Below are 16,834 nucleotides of genomic sequence, written 5' to 3' on the forward strand. Positions count from 1 at the left end.
TTTCTGTGTGGTGTCTGAAATACAGCAGTCCACCTGGAGAACGAAAGCCTCTAACAGCCAAAAAAGTGTCACATCACACACCTCTTGCCTGACATATAGGCCTAGTCAATGTACACACACACACACACACACACACACTCTGCAGAATCACTGGGGCCGCTGCAGCAGGACTCGGATGGTGACAGGATGTGTGTTCAAGAGCTTTTAGAAATGATTTCCACAGAGGATAATGTTATGTGTGTGTGTGCAGATATTTTCATTCATAGACTCCTGGTATTTCCTGCTGAGTGAGGACAACATTTGTTTACCAAAACAATGTTTTTTTTTAATCTTATACTTACCAGGGAGGAGCTGAGAACAATAAGACAATCTGTGCCAAGCTGGTGCCTTTGTCAGAACTTTCTTACTTGGTGACACTGATTAAAAAAAACAACACTACGGCTTCCTCTGCTATTCAGAGTTTCCTTAAATATTCAATCTGTGATATTTGGATCATGCAAGTGTTCTGTTGTTTGTGCCACTGCCTATTTAACACCTGGATGGCACTACACTGCAAAAAAAGGCAATAAAAAAAAGTCTGTACAAACTTTTTTTTTTTTAGGATGATTTAACAATATTTTTGCATCACAGATAAATAGTTTTGCCAGGTGGAATGTCACATCCTGAAAGTGTGAAGAAGCGAAGGAATTTGTGCCTTGTTTCAAAGATTTCAGATTCTTCTGTTGTCCTGTTTTAGTTTATTAAGTCTTAAAACTGAGCTAATTAATAGACAATCTACCCTGAAGCACATTTATTATGCAATTTTCAAGTTTCACTGTGTTAATGCTTTTTGATTCTTTTTGCAGAGAGAGTCAGATCCAACGTGATTTCAGAGAAATAAGTGAAATGACCAAGACCTCTTAACTCTGCATTACCTGGTGGCAGCATGTTTGGGTTTATGCACGAAAAATACTTTGCTAGGTTAAGAAAAAGATAATGTTGACTTTTAGTTTCAGACAGGATATGAACAGCGGTCACCTGGGTGAAAGTCCTGAGTTTCTTTAATCAGTCCACCACCTCAACCTGCCTCCCTAACCGGACTTTCTCACTCTTTGTATTACCTTTGGGATCGTAACATTAATCTCCACTCTCTGCGTTGATTATGTCGAACCAGAGAATTTGTGTGTACGCCATGACAAAGGATTCTAAATGTCTTTCTATTGGCATTGTTTCTGTGGTGGTTGCATGTAATTTTAACACATAATCTACTGCCACCACCACCACATAATGTGGCGTTACAAGGCCGTGGTCATTTCATGTATTTCTGTGAGATCAGGTTGGTCGGACGAGAAGACTGATACAACTTTCATATCTGTCCACTATTTATAAGGCGACAGCCAGCAGGCGGTTAGCTTAGCTTAGCTTAGAATGGAAACAGGGGGAAACAGGAGCTTTGTCTGAAGGTGGGAAGATCTCCCTACCATCAGCACTGAAGCTTACTGATTAATATGTAATACCTGTTTGATCTCTACAAAAACACATATCTTCTTTCACTAACACATATCTTCTTTCTTTAGACTGTACAAAAAATGAAGCTCATAATTTTAATGATTCATTTCTATTCATTTTTTGTATTGAATAAACAAACAAGATATGTTGTACATGTCATGTTACTTAGTGAGCTTCAGAGTTGCTGTTCAGTGGATCTTGTTACCTTCAAACAGAACCAGGATAGCTGCTTTTCCCTGTTTCCAGTCTTTATGCTAAGCTAGGCTGACTGGCAGCTGGCAACATATTTAGCATACAGACACGACCGTGTATTGATCTTCTTCTCTGTCTTACAGCAACACAGTAAATAAGCTCATTTCCCAAAAAACAGATAGGCAGGTAGACAGTCTTTTACATCTCAAATCTTTTGCTCTCCTGATTTAGACACTAGGAATGGGCAATATGGATAAAATCTTTGGTGTAGGTTAATTTAAAGGCAGCAAAAATGTATAAGCTTTTGTTTTCTCTCCCATTTTTCACAGCTTTAAGTTGAAGATCTTAGCGTTTTTAAGTACAAAAAGTCTTACTTGTCTCAAATTTTGGTCACAAATTCATTAAAATTTTGTGTTAGATAATCTTCCCACCTGACAGGTGGTGAATATCAAAATGCTGACTGAACAGCATCATTACTACACAGCTGTGTCTTGAGATGGTTACAATAAAAGACGGCTGGCATAAACTACAGACAACAAACACAGGTGCAGTTTATTGATGGCAGTTTGAATGTACAGAGATACCGTGACGAGATCCTGAGACTTATTGTCAAGCCATTCATTGGCCGCCATGACCTCATGTTGCAGCATGATAATGCACGGCCCCATGTTGCAAGGATCTGCACACGATCCCTGGAGGCTGAAAACATCCCAGTTCTTGCACGGCCTGCATACTCACCAGATCCAGAGCATGTTTGACAGAGCATGTTTGACATGCTCTGGATCAGCGTGTATGACAGTGTGTTTGAATTCCTGCCAATATCCAGCAACTTTATAGTGACCAGCCCATGGTACACCTGTGTAGTAATGATGCTGTTTAATCAGCATGTTGATATGCCACACCTATGAGGAGATACCCTATCTTGGGAAAGGAGAAGTGCCTAGTAACACTGATTTTTACAACACTGTGACAAAAACTTAAGAGAAATAAGTCTTTTGCATGCATATAAAGTCTCAGATCTTCAGCTAAAACCTGCGAAAAATGGGAGCAAAAACAAAAGTATTGCATTTAAATCAATAACTATTGTGATTAAATCTAAACTTAAAAAGATAGGAAAAGAGAGTGCTAATAGAGCTATTATGGGAATAGACACCACAGTATAAACGACACAGAAAAATCTCTTCATATATCATCATATTACCCAATCTTATTTAATGGTAATTTTCTTGAAATAACATAATATTTTTTCTTGTTAGTAAAAAGGGAGTTTTTTGCAGTGTAGAGAAATTTTCTATCACAGAGCACTGTATTGGTCTGTGGAGCAATATGTTACATCAGCATGCCAAATACTGAAACAAGCCTGCTGCAAGGATAATTGAAAGATCCGGGGGTGCATTGCAAAGGAAAACACAAACCTGCATCACAACAATCCGCTATTTTAAACTGTTTTTAAAAGAGGGGTTGAGATTTGATTCTACTTTATTTTTTCTGATCTAGCTGACAAAAAACAAAACTGTTCCCATCATGCCATGCTCCAGTCCAAAGCATGCACCACTACATTTCAGGGGGTCAACCTCTAGGCCTGAACGTATGGTCGGCCAAAACATCTCATTCAGGGAGTGCTGGGCTCAGGTGAAAAAAAGGCTAAAAAGGCCAGAGTCATCAAACGTGAGAAAATGGACATGCAGCAGAATAAACTCCTACTTTGATCCGAGCGTGGGATCTGATTGGGGCTCTCTCATGTCCATCTGCCTCGCCGGCATCTCATTGGCTCCGGGGAATCCGACTGGCTTCCTAAGAATTGGTGAGGATTCGAAGGTCGTCCGATTAGAGTTGTGGCGAGACACACACTCAATAACGATGTCAGAGGGGCAACACCTGGTGGTTCTGGCTGTTTGTGTGTCTGTATGTGTTGGATGTGTGTTAAGTTCAAGGGTCTGTTAGTAGGTGCAAATTCTAAAACTCAGACAAGGGCAGGCACTGGGATGGGCGTGTAACTGCGTCCATGCACGCACAGAGTGCAGCAGAGGAGGAGCTGGGAGGCCTCCTGCTCATCTGAGGGACACACTCATTCAACAAAGTTTCTCTGTGAACCAAAACAAGCATGCTTCACACACACACAGATAGACAATACACTGACGATGGACACACTGTGAATTTGTGCATCACGGGAAGAGGAGCAAACAGGCGGTGTACAAGTTCAGATCTATTGCTCAGCTTGTGTCAGATGTATTGATGAAGTAATGTGCCCATGAAAACATCACATGTATGCTACTGACAACCTTTTGTTCATAACCAAACTGCAAACCTTTAAGAGCATTTCCACTGTCCTGCACCTTACACCAGCTGGCCCAGCGCTAAGAAACCTGCTTTGTTATTGTATGGAGCTGGTGATGTTCCTAAGCAACTCTGGGTGTCTGGGGTAACCAAGCATCATGAGCGGGAGGGAACGCTTTTACGTTACTTCAAGGACAAAGACCAAAGTTAACATTAAAAACCAAGGTTCAGAGATTCATATGAAAGATCAGAGCTTTATAAATAATGCAGTGCTTGTGGGAAACAAAAGGTCAAATTGAAAGTTTAGAAAAAAATCCCTAACATATGCATAAAACTTCTGAATGGGAGGAGATGAATGAAGCCTGGTTCTCAAGAGCAAAGCAGCAGATTAATAAAGAGTAACTTCACAGCGACGAAAAATCACTCCAGTGATTAAACTTCTCTTGTCTCACTGTTGGGTTTGGTTAGTCACAAACCTGTAACTTTTATCCAGAGGAGGTGACTGAAACAACAGTCTGCATCTTGGTGTTAAAGGGACAGCTCACCCCAAAATTCAAAAATATGTATTTTTCCTCTTACCTGTAGTGCTATTTATCTAGATTGTTTGGCGGGAGTTGCAGAATGTTGGAGATATCGGCCGTAGAGATGTCTGCCTTCTCTCTCATATAAAGTAACTAGATAGCACTCTGCTTGTGGTTGAAAAGCTCACCATCAATGTCTGTTTCCAGAAATCATGACCAGGTTACTCAAGATAATCCACAGAGCTTGTGAGCAGTTTCATGCAGGATCTATTTTCTTTCTACCAAGCTACACCCGCCAACCCAATCACAGTGCAGAAGGAAGCGTGCATCTACTCATGAACGAGAGGCTTATGACAGCATGAGACGTAAACATTAATAGATAGATAGATAGATAGACAGACAGACAGACAGACAGACAGATAGATAGGGTAGGCAGGTAGAGAACTGAAGCTTTGCACCGGAGAAAGTTGTGAGAGTCCGCCCAGCCGCACACACGCAGTTACGGGGCTGACAGTTAGCATAACACAGGTTTTCATCAACGGGTTTAACAACAGAGTCAAGCCGTTTAATTGCATTGTGTTGTATGTTAGGAGCGTCTCTGGAGATGCCTGTAACCGGAAGTCTGCTGACCTGGTGGGGGCACAGGATAGGTCCGGGATCAGACCCCCAGAGCAAAAAAGATCGAATGTAGGTATTGTTTGACTGGAGATGTTTCAGTACTACATGATACTGAGTTATTTCAGATGATACGTTAAAGGTATTGAGTACTGATATCCAGCCCTAAACATTAATGGTGTCCTTCTCGGCTGAGCTGTATCGTTAGCTAGCTCAGTGGGGCTGGGTAAGATGCACAGATGCACACTTCCTTCTGTGTGTTGATACGACTGGCGGGTGTAATGTGATAGAAAGAAAATACTTCCTACATGAAACTGCTCACAACAAGGTCTGTGGATTATTTTGAATTTTTCAAATGTATTTTCTGGCTTTTTTAGCACCACAAGGCCAGTGCCATCTAGTTTCATTATATTCAAGAGATGGCAGACATCTCCAACTCTCCGCAACTCACACCAAAACAATCTAGACTGATAGACAGCACTACAGGTGAGAGGGAAAATATGTATTTTGGGGTGAACTGTCTCTTTAGGTTACTCTTCAAGGAATTAAAAAGTTTGGCTTTCACTGACTAAGATGGATCATTCAGTGGCTGCCATGTTTGAGGGAACTCCCAGATTAATGCAATCATTTGACTCTTTAAAATGTGAAGTCGCAGAACAGTTTTCTGGAAAAGCCTCAAGTTTTCAATTAATGTTATCCAACTAAAGAAGTGTTTTACCCTCAGCCTTTGTGATACTGCACAATGAAACACATGAACTACAATAATAAATATCTGCTTGCATTAAAACAATCCAAAATTTAGGTTGAAGAAAAATGCATTGAGAAAAGTCTGGTCACAAGAAGAATTTTTTCACATGGCATCAACTTTGCTTAACATATTTTTTAAGATTCACTGTTTGAAGTATTTCCTGCTAGGAGACACTAACCACAGGGGTAAAAGCCACTACATTAAAATCTACACTTTTCCCTTATTGTGTTTGGGTGATACATTTTCTAACCCTTTCTCTTAGAAATTATATCTAGATATTAGTCACTTGCAATGGCAAATACGTTTTCTATTCACATAATTAATTTAAGTTAATTAATGTGCTTTCCAAGTCTCTCAGCCATATGTGGGACCCAGGATGCGAACGTTGGTGTCAAAGTCCTGTGTCCTGTGAGTTATGAGGTACTTCCTAAAGTACACAAAGTGTTTCCGTATTTGGGGAAACAAATTAGTAGTATATAAACGTAACTCCTAGGACACAAGGTTGAGTATTCATAGCACTTTATGCAAAGCAAACCAGAATTAAATCCTATTTTTAGCAGCAGCTTTGCGTAGGACAGCGTTTGCTCTGCAGAGCGAGTGTCGCTGGGACCATAAGGTCTCAATGACACTGCAAACACAGGTGGCCCGCCCTCAGCTGGCAGCAGCGTGGGGGTCTGAGCTGGATGGAGTGGAGCAGGGGAGCTGGAGCATCAACTTGTTTGCCAGAGGAGAGGACACGCACTCTCTTGCAAAGCAACAGAGAGACAGAGACACCTGGACAGGTCACCCTGGACCATCGATCAGACCCTCGGCAGCCAGCCGGGCCGCTCTGGGGGTTGAGGCCCCGACGCATGACAACATTTCCCCTGACCTGTTCGACAAGCCTGCTTAATTGTAAGTGGATCAATCGTGCTGCAGATACTGAGAGAATGAAACCGAGAGAGACAGAGGTCCACTGAGTGCGCATATTGATCCCCTTTCTAATGACCATACCTGCCACACACTCGTCTCCTAACAGACATCTATCCACTATCTGTGTGTGTGTGCTTGGGATACTGATGTTTAGATCCTTTGTCAAATAGCAGACAATAGATGGCACTAATAGAAGTACTAGAGCCTGAACGCCTACAGACAGCAGTATGGACACCACATAGATAAGACCATGGGGAGACAACGAAGACACATGAAGAGTGAAGAGAGAAACGTTCAGTCACAGCGGTGGTTGGGATGGTGAGAAGTGGATGAACAGAGCAGTGATCAAGGCAAAGGATGCAACAAAAAGAAGGAGCAGTGGAAGGGAGTCAAAACAAAGATCGAAATGAAACCTGAACAGAGACACACAAAGGTCATGGTTTCACTTCTCATCAATCTGTTTTTTTTAATTAGATTTCAGGAGATCACAGTATGGAAATGGCTCTTTGGTTCAGGTTTGTCCACAGTGGCTGTTTTGTATTCTAACGCTGCAACTTGTGATTTATTATTTAAAGACCTAATATGCTCATTTTCATGTTCATACTTGTATTTTGGGTTTCTACTAGAGGATGTTTACATTCTTAAATGGTCAAAAAACACTTTATATTCCTCATACTGTCTGTGCTGGGACACCTGTATTTACAAACTCTTATTTAGCACCTGTCTCTTTAAGCCCCCTCCCATTTTGCTCTGATTTGTCAGCGTTTCCCAGTCTTGTGTATCTTGGCATCTCTGCCATGGATGCAGAAAGAGAACTGGAAAGAGCATTGGAGATGGGGCCCTGTTCATTTCTATGAAAGTTGCTCAGTGGAACATGAAGTCAAAAAAAACTTGATACCCGTGTGATCTTTCGCATTGTGGGGCCCATTGAACAAGCGCAATAGAGACTTTAGAAATGCAGTCAGACTGAATGTATCAAATTCCAATAGTGAAATGAGTCATTTCACTTGGGTTGTGACACTAGATAAAATGTATGCGCTAATTTACAGACGTCACTTTCACAATGTAAGTCTGCGGGAAAAAGTCCTTTCAGGGCCCTGAGGCATCATGTGACAGACCCAGAAGTTGTAATTTCACATAAGGCCACTACATTAAATTGGCGCTTTTCCTGAGGGCTTAGTCTCTGCACCGTCACTGCAGCCGCGGGAGTTACAGTAACAGAGAATAGCAGCACTTGACAAATATTACATGTTCCCTTGACCTTAGCATGTAGCTACATGTGGCAGTGTGTGAAATATAAATACTTGTAGTTGCTTGCTTGGTGCAGATAACTATATAAAGCAATCCATTCCGAGCTGACTTTGGCTTGTCTCTGAAGTAGAAAAAATGTCGGAAACAGAATTTTCAGAACAGTCTGAAGCCAAAGATTTTGCTCACAGTGATTACTTTTACATACGTTTGCTTCATTATTTGAAACTTTAGCCATATTTAATGAAAATCCAAATTTGTAGCATTATATGACAGAAAATGAAGAAAAGCGTAATAGGTCCCCTTTGATAAATATATCAATGAATACGCAAAACACCATTCATAACTTCCATTGCTTTTGTCCGACCAACAGTCACAGTATTTAATCTACAATTATTTAAAACAAAGAGAAAAAAAATTAGCCATGCTAATGGTGTGGCTCTAGGGTTAGGGCAATGTCTGTCTGATGGCCCTCCATTTTGGTCCCTTTGGCCCCATTCATGCCCTCCATGTTTCATCTAGCACTATCATCAGATCATAACTTTGATAACTTTGTCCATTACCTATGAAACTAATGTTGTCCCCATCAACCTCAGCTGTACTCTGTTGGTGCAAATTACCAAATATTAGCGTGAAAATGTGCTAAACAAAGACTGTCTGATTAACCTACTAATCATTAAAACACTACTGTAAAATAATCTGTACGTCCTAACAGCAGGACTGTTTATTGTCACAAATGTTTTGATGCTGGTGCCAGTATGATGCCTGTGTTTCTAAACCATTGAAGCAATACCTTTTTGATTGCCTACTTTCAGGAATAGACATTCATTTTTTCTCCACAAATCCTTTTTATCATTTAAAAAACTTCTCAATATCATTGTGTTGAATGTTGCATTAACAGGAGCAGCCATTTGAGAGTGTTTATCTGAATGACATCAAGTCTAAAATTAGCAAAATTATGAGTTTAATCTGGATTTGTGTGATCAGAAAATCAGTAAAAACCACAAAGAATCTGATAAATAATTTCATACCAGCTTTTGGTATTTGGTATGGCTGTTGCTACACGATATTGTGGTTCGATGCCCAGCTCTTACTACATTGCCTGCACATGATTTGTAACCATTTCCATGTTTGGTTTTGAAGATCTTTGCCAAACTAGTAAAGTTCAAAGTGTAACCACAGCCTCTTCATGATGTCAGCCATTCCTCACAATAGCAGACAAATAAGGAGATGCTGTATGCGAGCCATGCAGTGTTTAGGCAGGAGTTGGAGGTCGACTGGATTCAGACTCACTTTCTGGCCCGGTTCTGGACGGCCTGCTGCTGCTGCTGCTGCTGTTGCTGCTGCTGCTGCTGCTGGACCTGCTGGGAGGGGGCAGGTCTCTTGCGACTGGGCTCCATCACCGGGGAGGGCAGGCCGGGCCGCACCGCCGGGCTCCCTCCGTACGGTGGGCCGGGGGGGCCCATTGGAGCTCCCTGGTGGGGCATCCTTGCTCCAGACGGCATGCCAGGACGCTGGGGGAGAGAAAGCAGGAGACAGGATGGGTCACATGAATGTAGAAAACATTCCCCACTGTGTTGTCTGATTTATTATAATCACAAATTAGTGCTTCTAAAAATATAACAAAGGAAACATTAGATCAGTTGGAACTTTTATGCATTTCCTTGTGATGGATTCAAGGTGGACTGGGGAGAAGTTTTTTGTAAACACACCCATCTTATCGAGCCGCAACAAAGAGTATCAGCTCCTCATCCAGACCTCACAGGTTTTTCCAACTGAAATTAAAATTCTGGTGTCTGTTCTCGTTACAGCGATGGACATTTCTCCACCATCAGGAGCAGACAGATTCAAGCTGGAGAGTCATCTACTTTGTGTAACCTTTGGTTACCTCTGAGTAATCAAACAACAGCTACGATGGTAAACATGAACTCACACTGAGCAATTTTGTGACGTCAATTTACACGATTATCTGTGTTTTGAATCTTTTCCATGTGGGGCTGCACACATGAAAGAAACTGAGTGGGAAAGTTTTAAAAGAGTGCAATCCAATATGGGATTTGTTTGTGTTACATAGTCGACATTAGAGACCAACTTGAAATATCGAGCATGTAATTCAGGCAACGTTGAAGTGTCACTGAAATGAATCTGCCAGCAGTATGATATTCATTACAGCTGATCCCAAATCATTCAACATTTGAAAACTAATACTAGAGCAGTGATCTGCTCCATTCTGTCTTGTTTAAAGTTAACAGAAGAAACAAGAGCAACCGCACTGAGAACAAGGTGCACAGTTTAGTCTCTATCGTCTCTCTTGTTCTGTTGTCTGCTGCTGAAAATTAGATTTGACAGCTGAAATATAGACTAAATGTATTTTTTATCACGGTCACACACACACACACTCTTCCTAAACAATGCGAACAGTGTCAGAGTCCACAGTCTCGCACTCCCGTCATGACGCCTGGGAACAACTGGGGAACTCTCACCTGTGCTTGTCACTCCCATGGCAACAGCTGCCTCCCGCCTCAGTATATTGTCTGGAACCAAAATGGGGTTCGTGTGGAAGAAAGAAATCCTTTGACTCCTTTGAACAAGCACGCAGACCTCCTAATGCATGTGTCAAGACCTGTATGTCCTCTAATATAACACAATTTAATTAATTGAAATGCATCAATGGTGGAAGGAATATTCAGATCCTTTACTTAAGTCAAGGTAAGTACTGCAAAATATTCCATCATAACTAAAAGTCCTGCATTCAAAATCCTGCTTACCTAAAAACACAAAAGAATGTACTAGAAAAATCCTCTATGTCCTGCATTTCCTACATTACTGAAGCTACTAGATGCTCTAAACTGAAGCTTTAAGGCATTGTGTCCACCAAAACGTTTTTGGTAGGCTTGTGAGCGCTTTGGAGCTGAAGTGTTTTTTTTAAGCTGAGATGCTTTGGCTGTGTCTGGTTGGTATGATTCTGAACAGCCGCATAAATAAAAATGTCAGCACAAGGTAGAATACTTGCTCTGAATAAAGAGAAGGCTGAAGCATGTAGGGAAAGACGACGGCCCCCGGATCGGTGTGGATCATGGTAATTGGTTGGTGAGGAAAAATATATTAATATCAACATATTTCTCTGCTGTTGTTGTTGTTCAGCACTTGTGCATGTACAATGTGACTGCTGTTTTTCGTGGTATTTGTCCCGCCCCTCGTCCACTGTAACTGGACAAGCACAGCATTTTACCTTAAGGTGAATATCTTTTTTAAGGTTCAACTTCAAAAATGCCAAATGAATAGACGCTCAGCTCCTCACGCTGCTGCCATTAGTAGGTTAGAATAAGTACACAATGCTCCCATGGCAAAGAGTTCAAACTCAACACCATCTTTCTACTGGATCACTTCAGCCACAATACAGCAATTCACAACTTAAAGCGAACGGCAGCCAGGGGTGTAAAGTGGAGGGGTCAATGACCTCTTCCCTACTTCCTAGCCCCCTACTTTCAGCCCCCTTTCTCAACTCAGCTTCGAACTCGGCCCTCATTTTTTGACCTGCGCTGTAACTTGAAAACAATACCAGCTGTTGTGACGTTGTCATAGTTGGTAAAAATACACTGGTCTCAGAAAATCCCTCTGTTGGATTGTGTGTTGGTTTCAAGTAATACTACAGAGGGCCGATATTGTTAAAGGTTACGACAATTCACAATACAATTTGAATACATTTTTTGAAGACTGCTTTTAAACTCAGAAACTCTAAAACATGATTGAAATATCATTTTTGTTTTGTTTTTATAAGCAAGAATAGCAAAAGACCTGCACCACCTGCTAGGCTGCTATCATAATGCACACACAGTAAAAATAGAGGTTACCTCATATAGCTACGGACTTAATAACTAAGGAGAACAAGGACATTAACTTTAATAACCAGTTTCATTACAGAGAGAGCAGAAAAGTCTGCAGTACTGTCATGACTCAATGTTGCCAGCTATCATTACTTATTGACTGAAAATACCTTTTGTGCACCTTGTAATAACTCAATATTTACAGTGTGGATATTTTACACATATCCAAATGCAACAAAGGGCTGTATCTGATTCGGGATTTTGTCAGTTGAATACAAATATTTAACAATTCGTGTTTTTCTATATAAAGTTTTAACGTTTGAACATGCCTAAGTGGGACGTTGACATGACAGCAGCTTTCATGTAATACAAGCCCCTTTTACACTGCCAGATTTTCCGTGAATGTTGGGCCATTTTGCCGGCAAGCTGCGAGTGTTTAGACACACAGAGCCGGATTGGCGAGTTGATCCGAGGTGCCCAATTTTTCGCCTCATAGGGTAGTCATATTGGCGGAACCCTTTTAGTTTAAAAAGGCTGAGGCAGCCTTCCGCAACGGGAGGGGCTGTTGAAGACTTATGACCCAACTAACTTGAAGAACCAAGAGGAAAAAGTGAAGGGTGGGGGGTCTGATTAGGGGCCCATTAGTTACTTTTGCCCTGGGGCCACCTAGCAGGTTAAACCAGCCCTGACTACTGTATGGTTTGATCTTAAACAATGCATCATATGTCATAGGATCATGGCAGGGTTTATATATAAAATCTCAATCTGTTAAGTAACCATAGCTTTCAGAAAAATGTAGAGAATTAAAAAATGTTCCTTCGAATCTGTGTAAAGTGTAGAAGTGTAAAATCATATAAAATGGAGGAACTTTCATACGAGTACCTCAAAACTGTACTTAAATACAGTGCTTGTGTAAAGGTACTCCACCAGTGACACACATGAGCATGAATTGATCCAAAAATATGAGATCATTGATTGTCACTCAGTTAATATCAAACTATAAATATTCTACAAAGGACAGACAACTTGTCACATTAGACATTTGAAATCACAAGTCTATTCATACCTCAGCCTCTCTATTAATTAAAAAAAAGCATCTAAACCTTGTCGTTTAGCAAAGCCATGACTTCACAGACTCAAATGTTTAACCATCACCTTGCAAAAAACAACAACAATGTCCTCTTTCAAATGGGAACAGAAACTGCCTGCTACATTTTGGTAACAGAATGAGTAAATGTTGAAGACAGAGAGGACAGCTGAAGGATACAAATCAGGAGTTTCATAACCTCACATTTTCCCAACATTTCACACTGTTTGTCACCTCTAAATGTGGATTGCGGCATGAACAAACATGCATCAGATTTGATCTTTAGACTGTCCACAAACACACGTAAAACCAAACAAATAAAGAAAGGTAATAAACAGCGGGGAGGGCATAATAAGAAAACTAGATATCCAGCTGGGTCTGAATGTAAATGCATGTATTCACAGGGTAATATCTTTAAAACAGACTATGACAGCATACGAGAGGCTGACGTATTATGTGCCCTTTGAAATGGTGACCAAGCAGAGACCCTATGATAAGAAGCCCGAGCAGGCGTCGCTGTCACTCTGGCTGGGCGTTTGGTCGGCGAGGGGGGAGGGGACATTGGGGGTCAAAGCAACTGGGAAGGGTCTCCAAATGGGAGAGGATAAGACAACATATGGTCTAGGCCTCCCGCTTGAATGTTGTCACCTCGTGGAGCTTTAACAGACCCCTTCTTTTTCTATCTACTTCCTACCTAAACTGCACAATAACACCCAACCAGGCAAGACTTTCAGCAGCCAGACAGAGACTTCTGTTACAAGCGTCTGTCTGGAGAATTTGAGCCCTTCAGATAACAGATACAGAAAACCATAGCTGGATGATGTGTAGGATGAATTTCCCCTAAATCCACGCACACACAATGAGTGGTACTTTATAATCTGACCTGCTGAACTGACTCCAACACTCTGCCCGGAGCTCTGCCAGCCAGCCAGCAATCGAATCTGCCATGTGGATGGATATCTGAGAAGTGTGTTGGCATCTCTGGAGGGATTTGAAGAGGCCAAACTTAACCCACACTGTACTAAACATACGAGTATGTGGGTAGTGACATGGATGGTCCCTTTTAAAGGCTTTGACTGGAAACAAATCTATTTAAAACGAAAATAAGGTTCCTTGAATGGCACATGACTTATTTTTAGAGCTCAAATTTATGATCATTTTCATTATGAATTTACTGTGAATGAAGTGTCAAAACACAGTGGAAGCCCATTTCCTCCAGTGTGATGGAAAAAACAGATCCTGTAAGTCATTAAAATGAGAAGCTTTCTGTTAAGAATGACTTAGTATCTCAAAAATAATGATTAGGTTCTCAATCTAATGACTTGGTTATTTCACAATAATGACTTAATACCTTAAAATAATGAGAAACGTTCTCAAAATAATGAGTTGATATCTCAAATAATGTGAAAGTTTCTCAAAATAAGGAGATGCTTTCTCAAAATCATTACTTCGTATGACATATAATGTGAAACTTTCTCAAAAAAATGACTTTATTCTGAAATAATGTGAAATTTTCTCAAAATAAATGAGACAAAAATCTCTAAATAATGAGACACTTTCTTGAAATAACGACTTACTATTTCAAAATGAGCTTGTTTCTCAAAATAATGAGGAACATTCTTAAAATAATGACTCAGTTTAATTTCTCATTATTTTGAGATACTAACTGGTTATTCTGAGAGAGTCTCATTATTTTTGAGAGTTTCTCATTATAGTGAATTACAGGATTTTTTTTTCATCACACTGGTGGAAATGAGCTTCCATAGCAGACAGTGAGAAAAAAAAATGTAAAGAAACGCTTGTTTTATCAGATATTCAGTTTGCTATTATGGATTTTTTTAAATTGTGAAATTATATGTTGTTTCAGAGGCGACCGTTAATGTAACTCATGCATAGTTTATCTCGTTAAATATAGACTTACAGAAGTCTCAGTTTCTATTATCGTTCTTATCATAATTGACAATCTTCATTAAAAACGTCTTCAGATGAATTCATGCCCTTGTAATTATAGACATAATATTGTATATCAACGTGAGGGCTGGAAAAACATTCAGTAACAGTGCTCATTGACTTTTGGTGGAATTGTATCTGGATGATGTGAACATGAGATTTTGAGTCATACATCTCTCTGATATCTGCATCTACCCCAATACAGTGAAGGTAAATGGAGTCTCATTTGTGATGCTCACACGCTGAGAAAAAAAATTATTCAATGAGATTCAACAATGACCTCTCTTAAAAAGAAAGGTGTCCCTGTAAGTCTGGAACGAATTCTGGACGGTTTTTATAGTGTCTTCAGTAGAAAGCTATTTCGATGATCGTGGCAAGGTCTGCAGATTATCCAGAGCAACCTGGACATCGTGTTTTCGAAAAGAAGAGTGGCTGTTGAATCTTTTTAAATTTCACTTTTCAATACTGTGAGTGCCAGAGATGACATTTCTTCACCTCCGTTGTACAAGGGGGACCAGAGACAGAGGCTAAAAAAAAGAAAAGAAGAAAAAGATATCTCACAATCTGGGCGAATAAAACCCAAAATATCTGCATAGATAGATAGATACAACTTTTCTGTAATTCGGTTGAACTAAACCTTTGAGCAAGTAATCCAGTTATAATGATTCAGATCTGAGAGTAAAGGTGACGTTTGTGTTCAAAGCGTCTCGCATAAACACACTCAGAATTTACAGATGACAAAGCTACAGTGTGTCGTATTATGTTTTGGCTTATCGGGGTTTCCCACGCAGAGCGCTGGAAGGCTTTTCTCATCACTGTGGCCCTCGCTGACCTCCACACACACACACACACACACACACACACACACATACACACAAGCACACATATATATGAGCCAGAGAAGTAGATAATGAGAGAGAAAGAGGAAGAGACCTCAGCCAGGCCTTCAGCCCACCCGTCAGTCCTAGAACCAGACCTCGGCCAAACACTCTCCCCCACAACACACACGCTGCAGCTGGGAGGCAGGAACACTACGACCTTCGGTAACCACAACAATGTGTGCAAGTATTTATATATATTCTTATGTGTGTGTGAATGCATCTCTAGATGCATGTGTCTGTGTATAAAAGCTTTGCCTCTTGAAGGGGGAAAATGAAACGTCATCCCTCTCCACAGGCGAACAAACTGCGCCGAATCACCCCCATATCCCATAGTATAAATATTTCTCCATTCTGCAGTATACACAACGAGGAACCTGCCGCAACTATTACAACAAGACTTTTCCATCCTAAAATGTTGGGGGGAGAGGGAGAGAGAGAGAGAGAGGAGAGAGGAGAGGGGAGAGGCAGAGCATGAGAGACAAATAAGCAGAGGGAAATATTTGGCTTGGAGCAGCCAGAACCTCATCAAGGTTAATTGGTCTGTTGAGAGGACACACTCATCTGGCTCATCAATCACCCGGTCCATTGTTTCCTAAAGTCTGTCTCTGTGCGCAGGGCTTCAGCTCCAAAGCCCCTGTAATGACCGCTCCTGTCAGAGAGACAATACCTCATCTCGTTTCAGTGTATAAATCTACCTGGTGTCAGTACGCCCAACATCAGCGCTGATTAAAACGCCTAAAATCAGACCTTAGTCGAGGTACTTCTGTCATTTTAAGACATTAAAGAATTTGACAAACAAAGTCTTTTTGACCTTCGCGATGTACTTGAGGATTAGGAAATGATGCCAAGTTTCAGACTCTGTGCAAAGGTGAAATTCAGTTCAGCGGAAAGTAAGAACCACGGAGAGTGAGACGACGGTTATAAAGTAGGAGTTAGACTATTACTGATTATTTTCTTATTAACTTGTTAGGTCTGAAAAGTGTCAGAAAATTGTGAGACATTCCCATCACAGGCAGCTTGTTTGATTCAACCCAAATATTCAGTTAACTATCAAAGACAACCAGCATATGTTCACATTTGAGAAGCCA

At 40.8% G+C, this 16,834-nt stretch overlaps 1 protein-coding gene across 8 annotated transcripts in view; it reads right to left on the reverse strand.

The window, feature by feature from the left end:
• smarcd3b (SWI/SNF related, matrix associated, actin dependent regulator of chromatin, subfamily d, member 3b) overlaps positions 1 to 16,834 on the reverse strand; it is a 55,852-nt gene that overhangs the window by 19,822 nt on the left and 19,196 nt on the right. For 5 of the 8 annotated variants that reach the window (XM_050056338.1, XM_050056334.1, XM_050056333.1 and 2 more), the window contains exons 2-3: positions 9,295 to 9,515; positions 3,385 to 3,474 (exon numbers count right to left, since the gene is read on the reverse strand). In XM_050056338.1, coding sequence (XP_049912295.1) covers positions 3,385 to 3,474; positions 9,295 to 9,515 — 311 coding nt within the window. The remainder of the gene's footprint in view (positions 1 to 3,384; positions 3,475 to 9,294; positions 9,516 to 16,834) is intronic. The other 3 variants (XM_050056340.1, XM_050056339.1, XM_050056341.1) reach the window with 1 other exon arrangement.

The sequence above is a fragment of the Epinephelus moara genome, chromosome 11 (genome assembly GCF_006386435.1).
Source record: "Epinephelus moara isolate mb chromosome 11, YSFRI_EMoa_1.0, whole genome shotgun sequence".
NCBI classification, from domain to species: Eukaryota; Metazoa; Chordata; class Actinopteri; order Perciformes; family Serranidae; genus Epinephelus; species Epinephelus moara.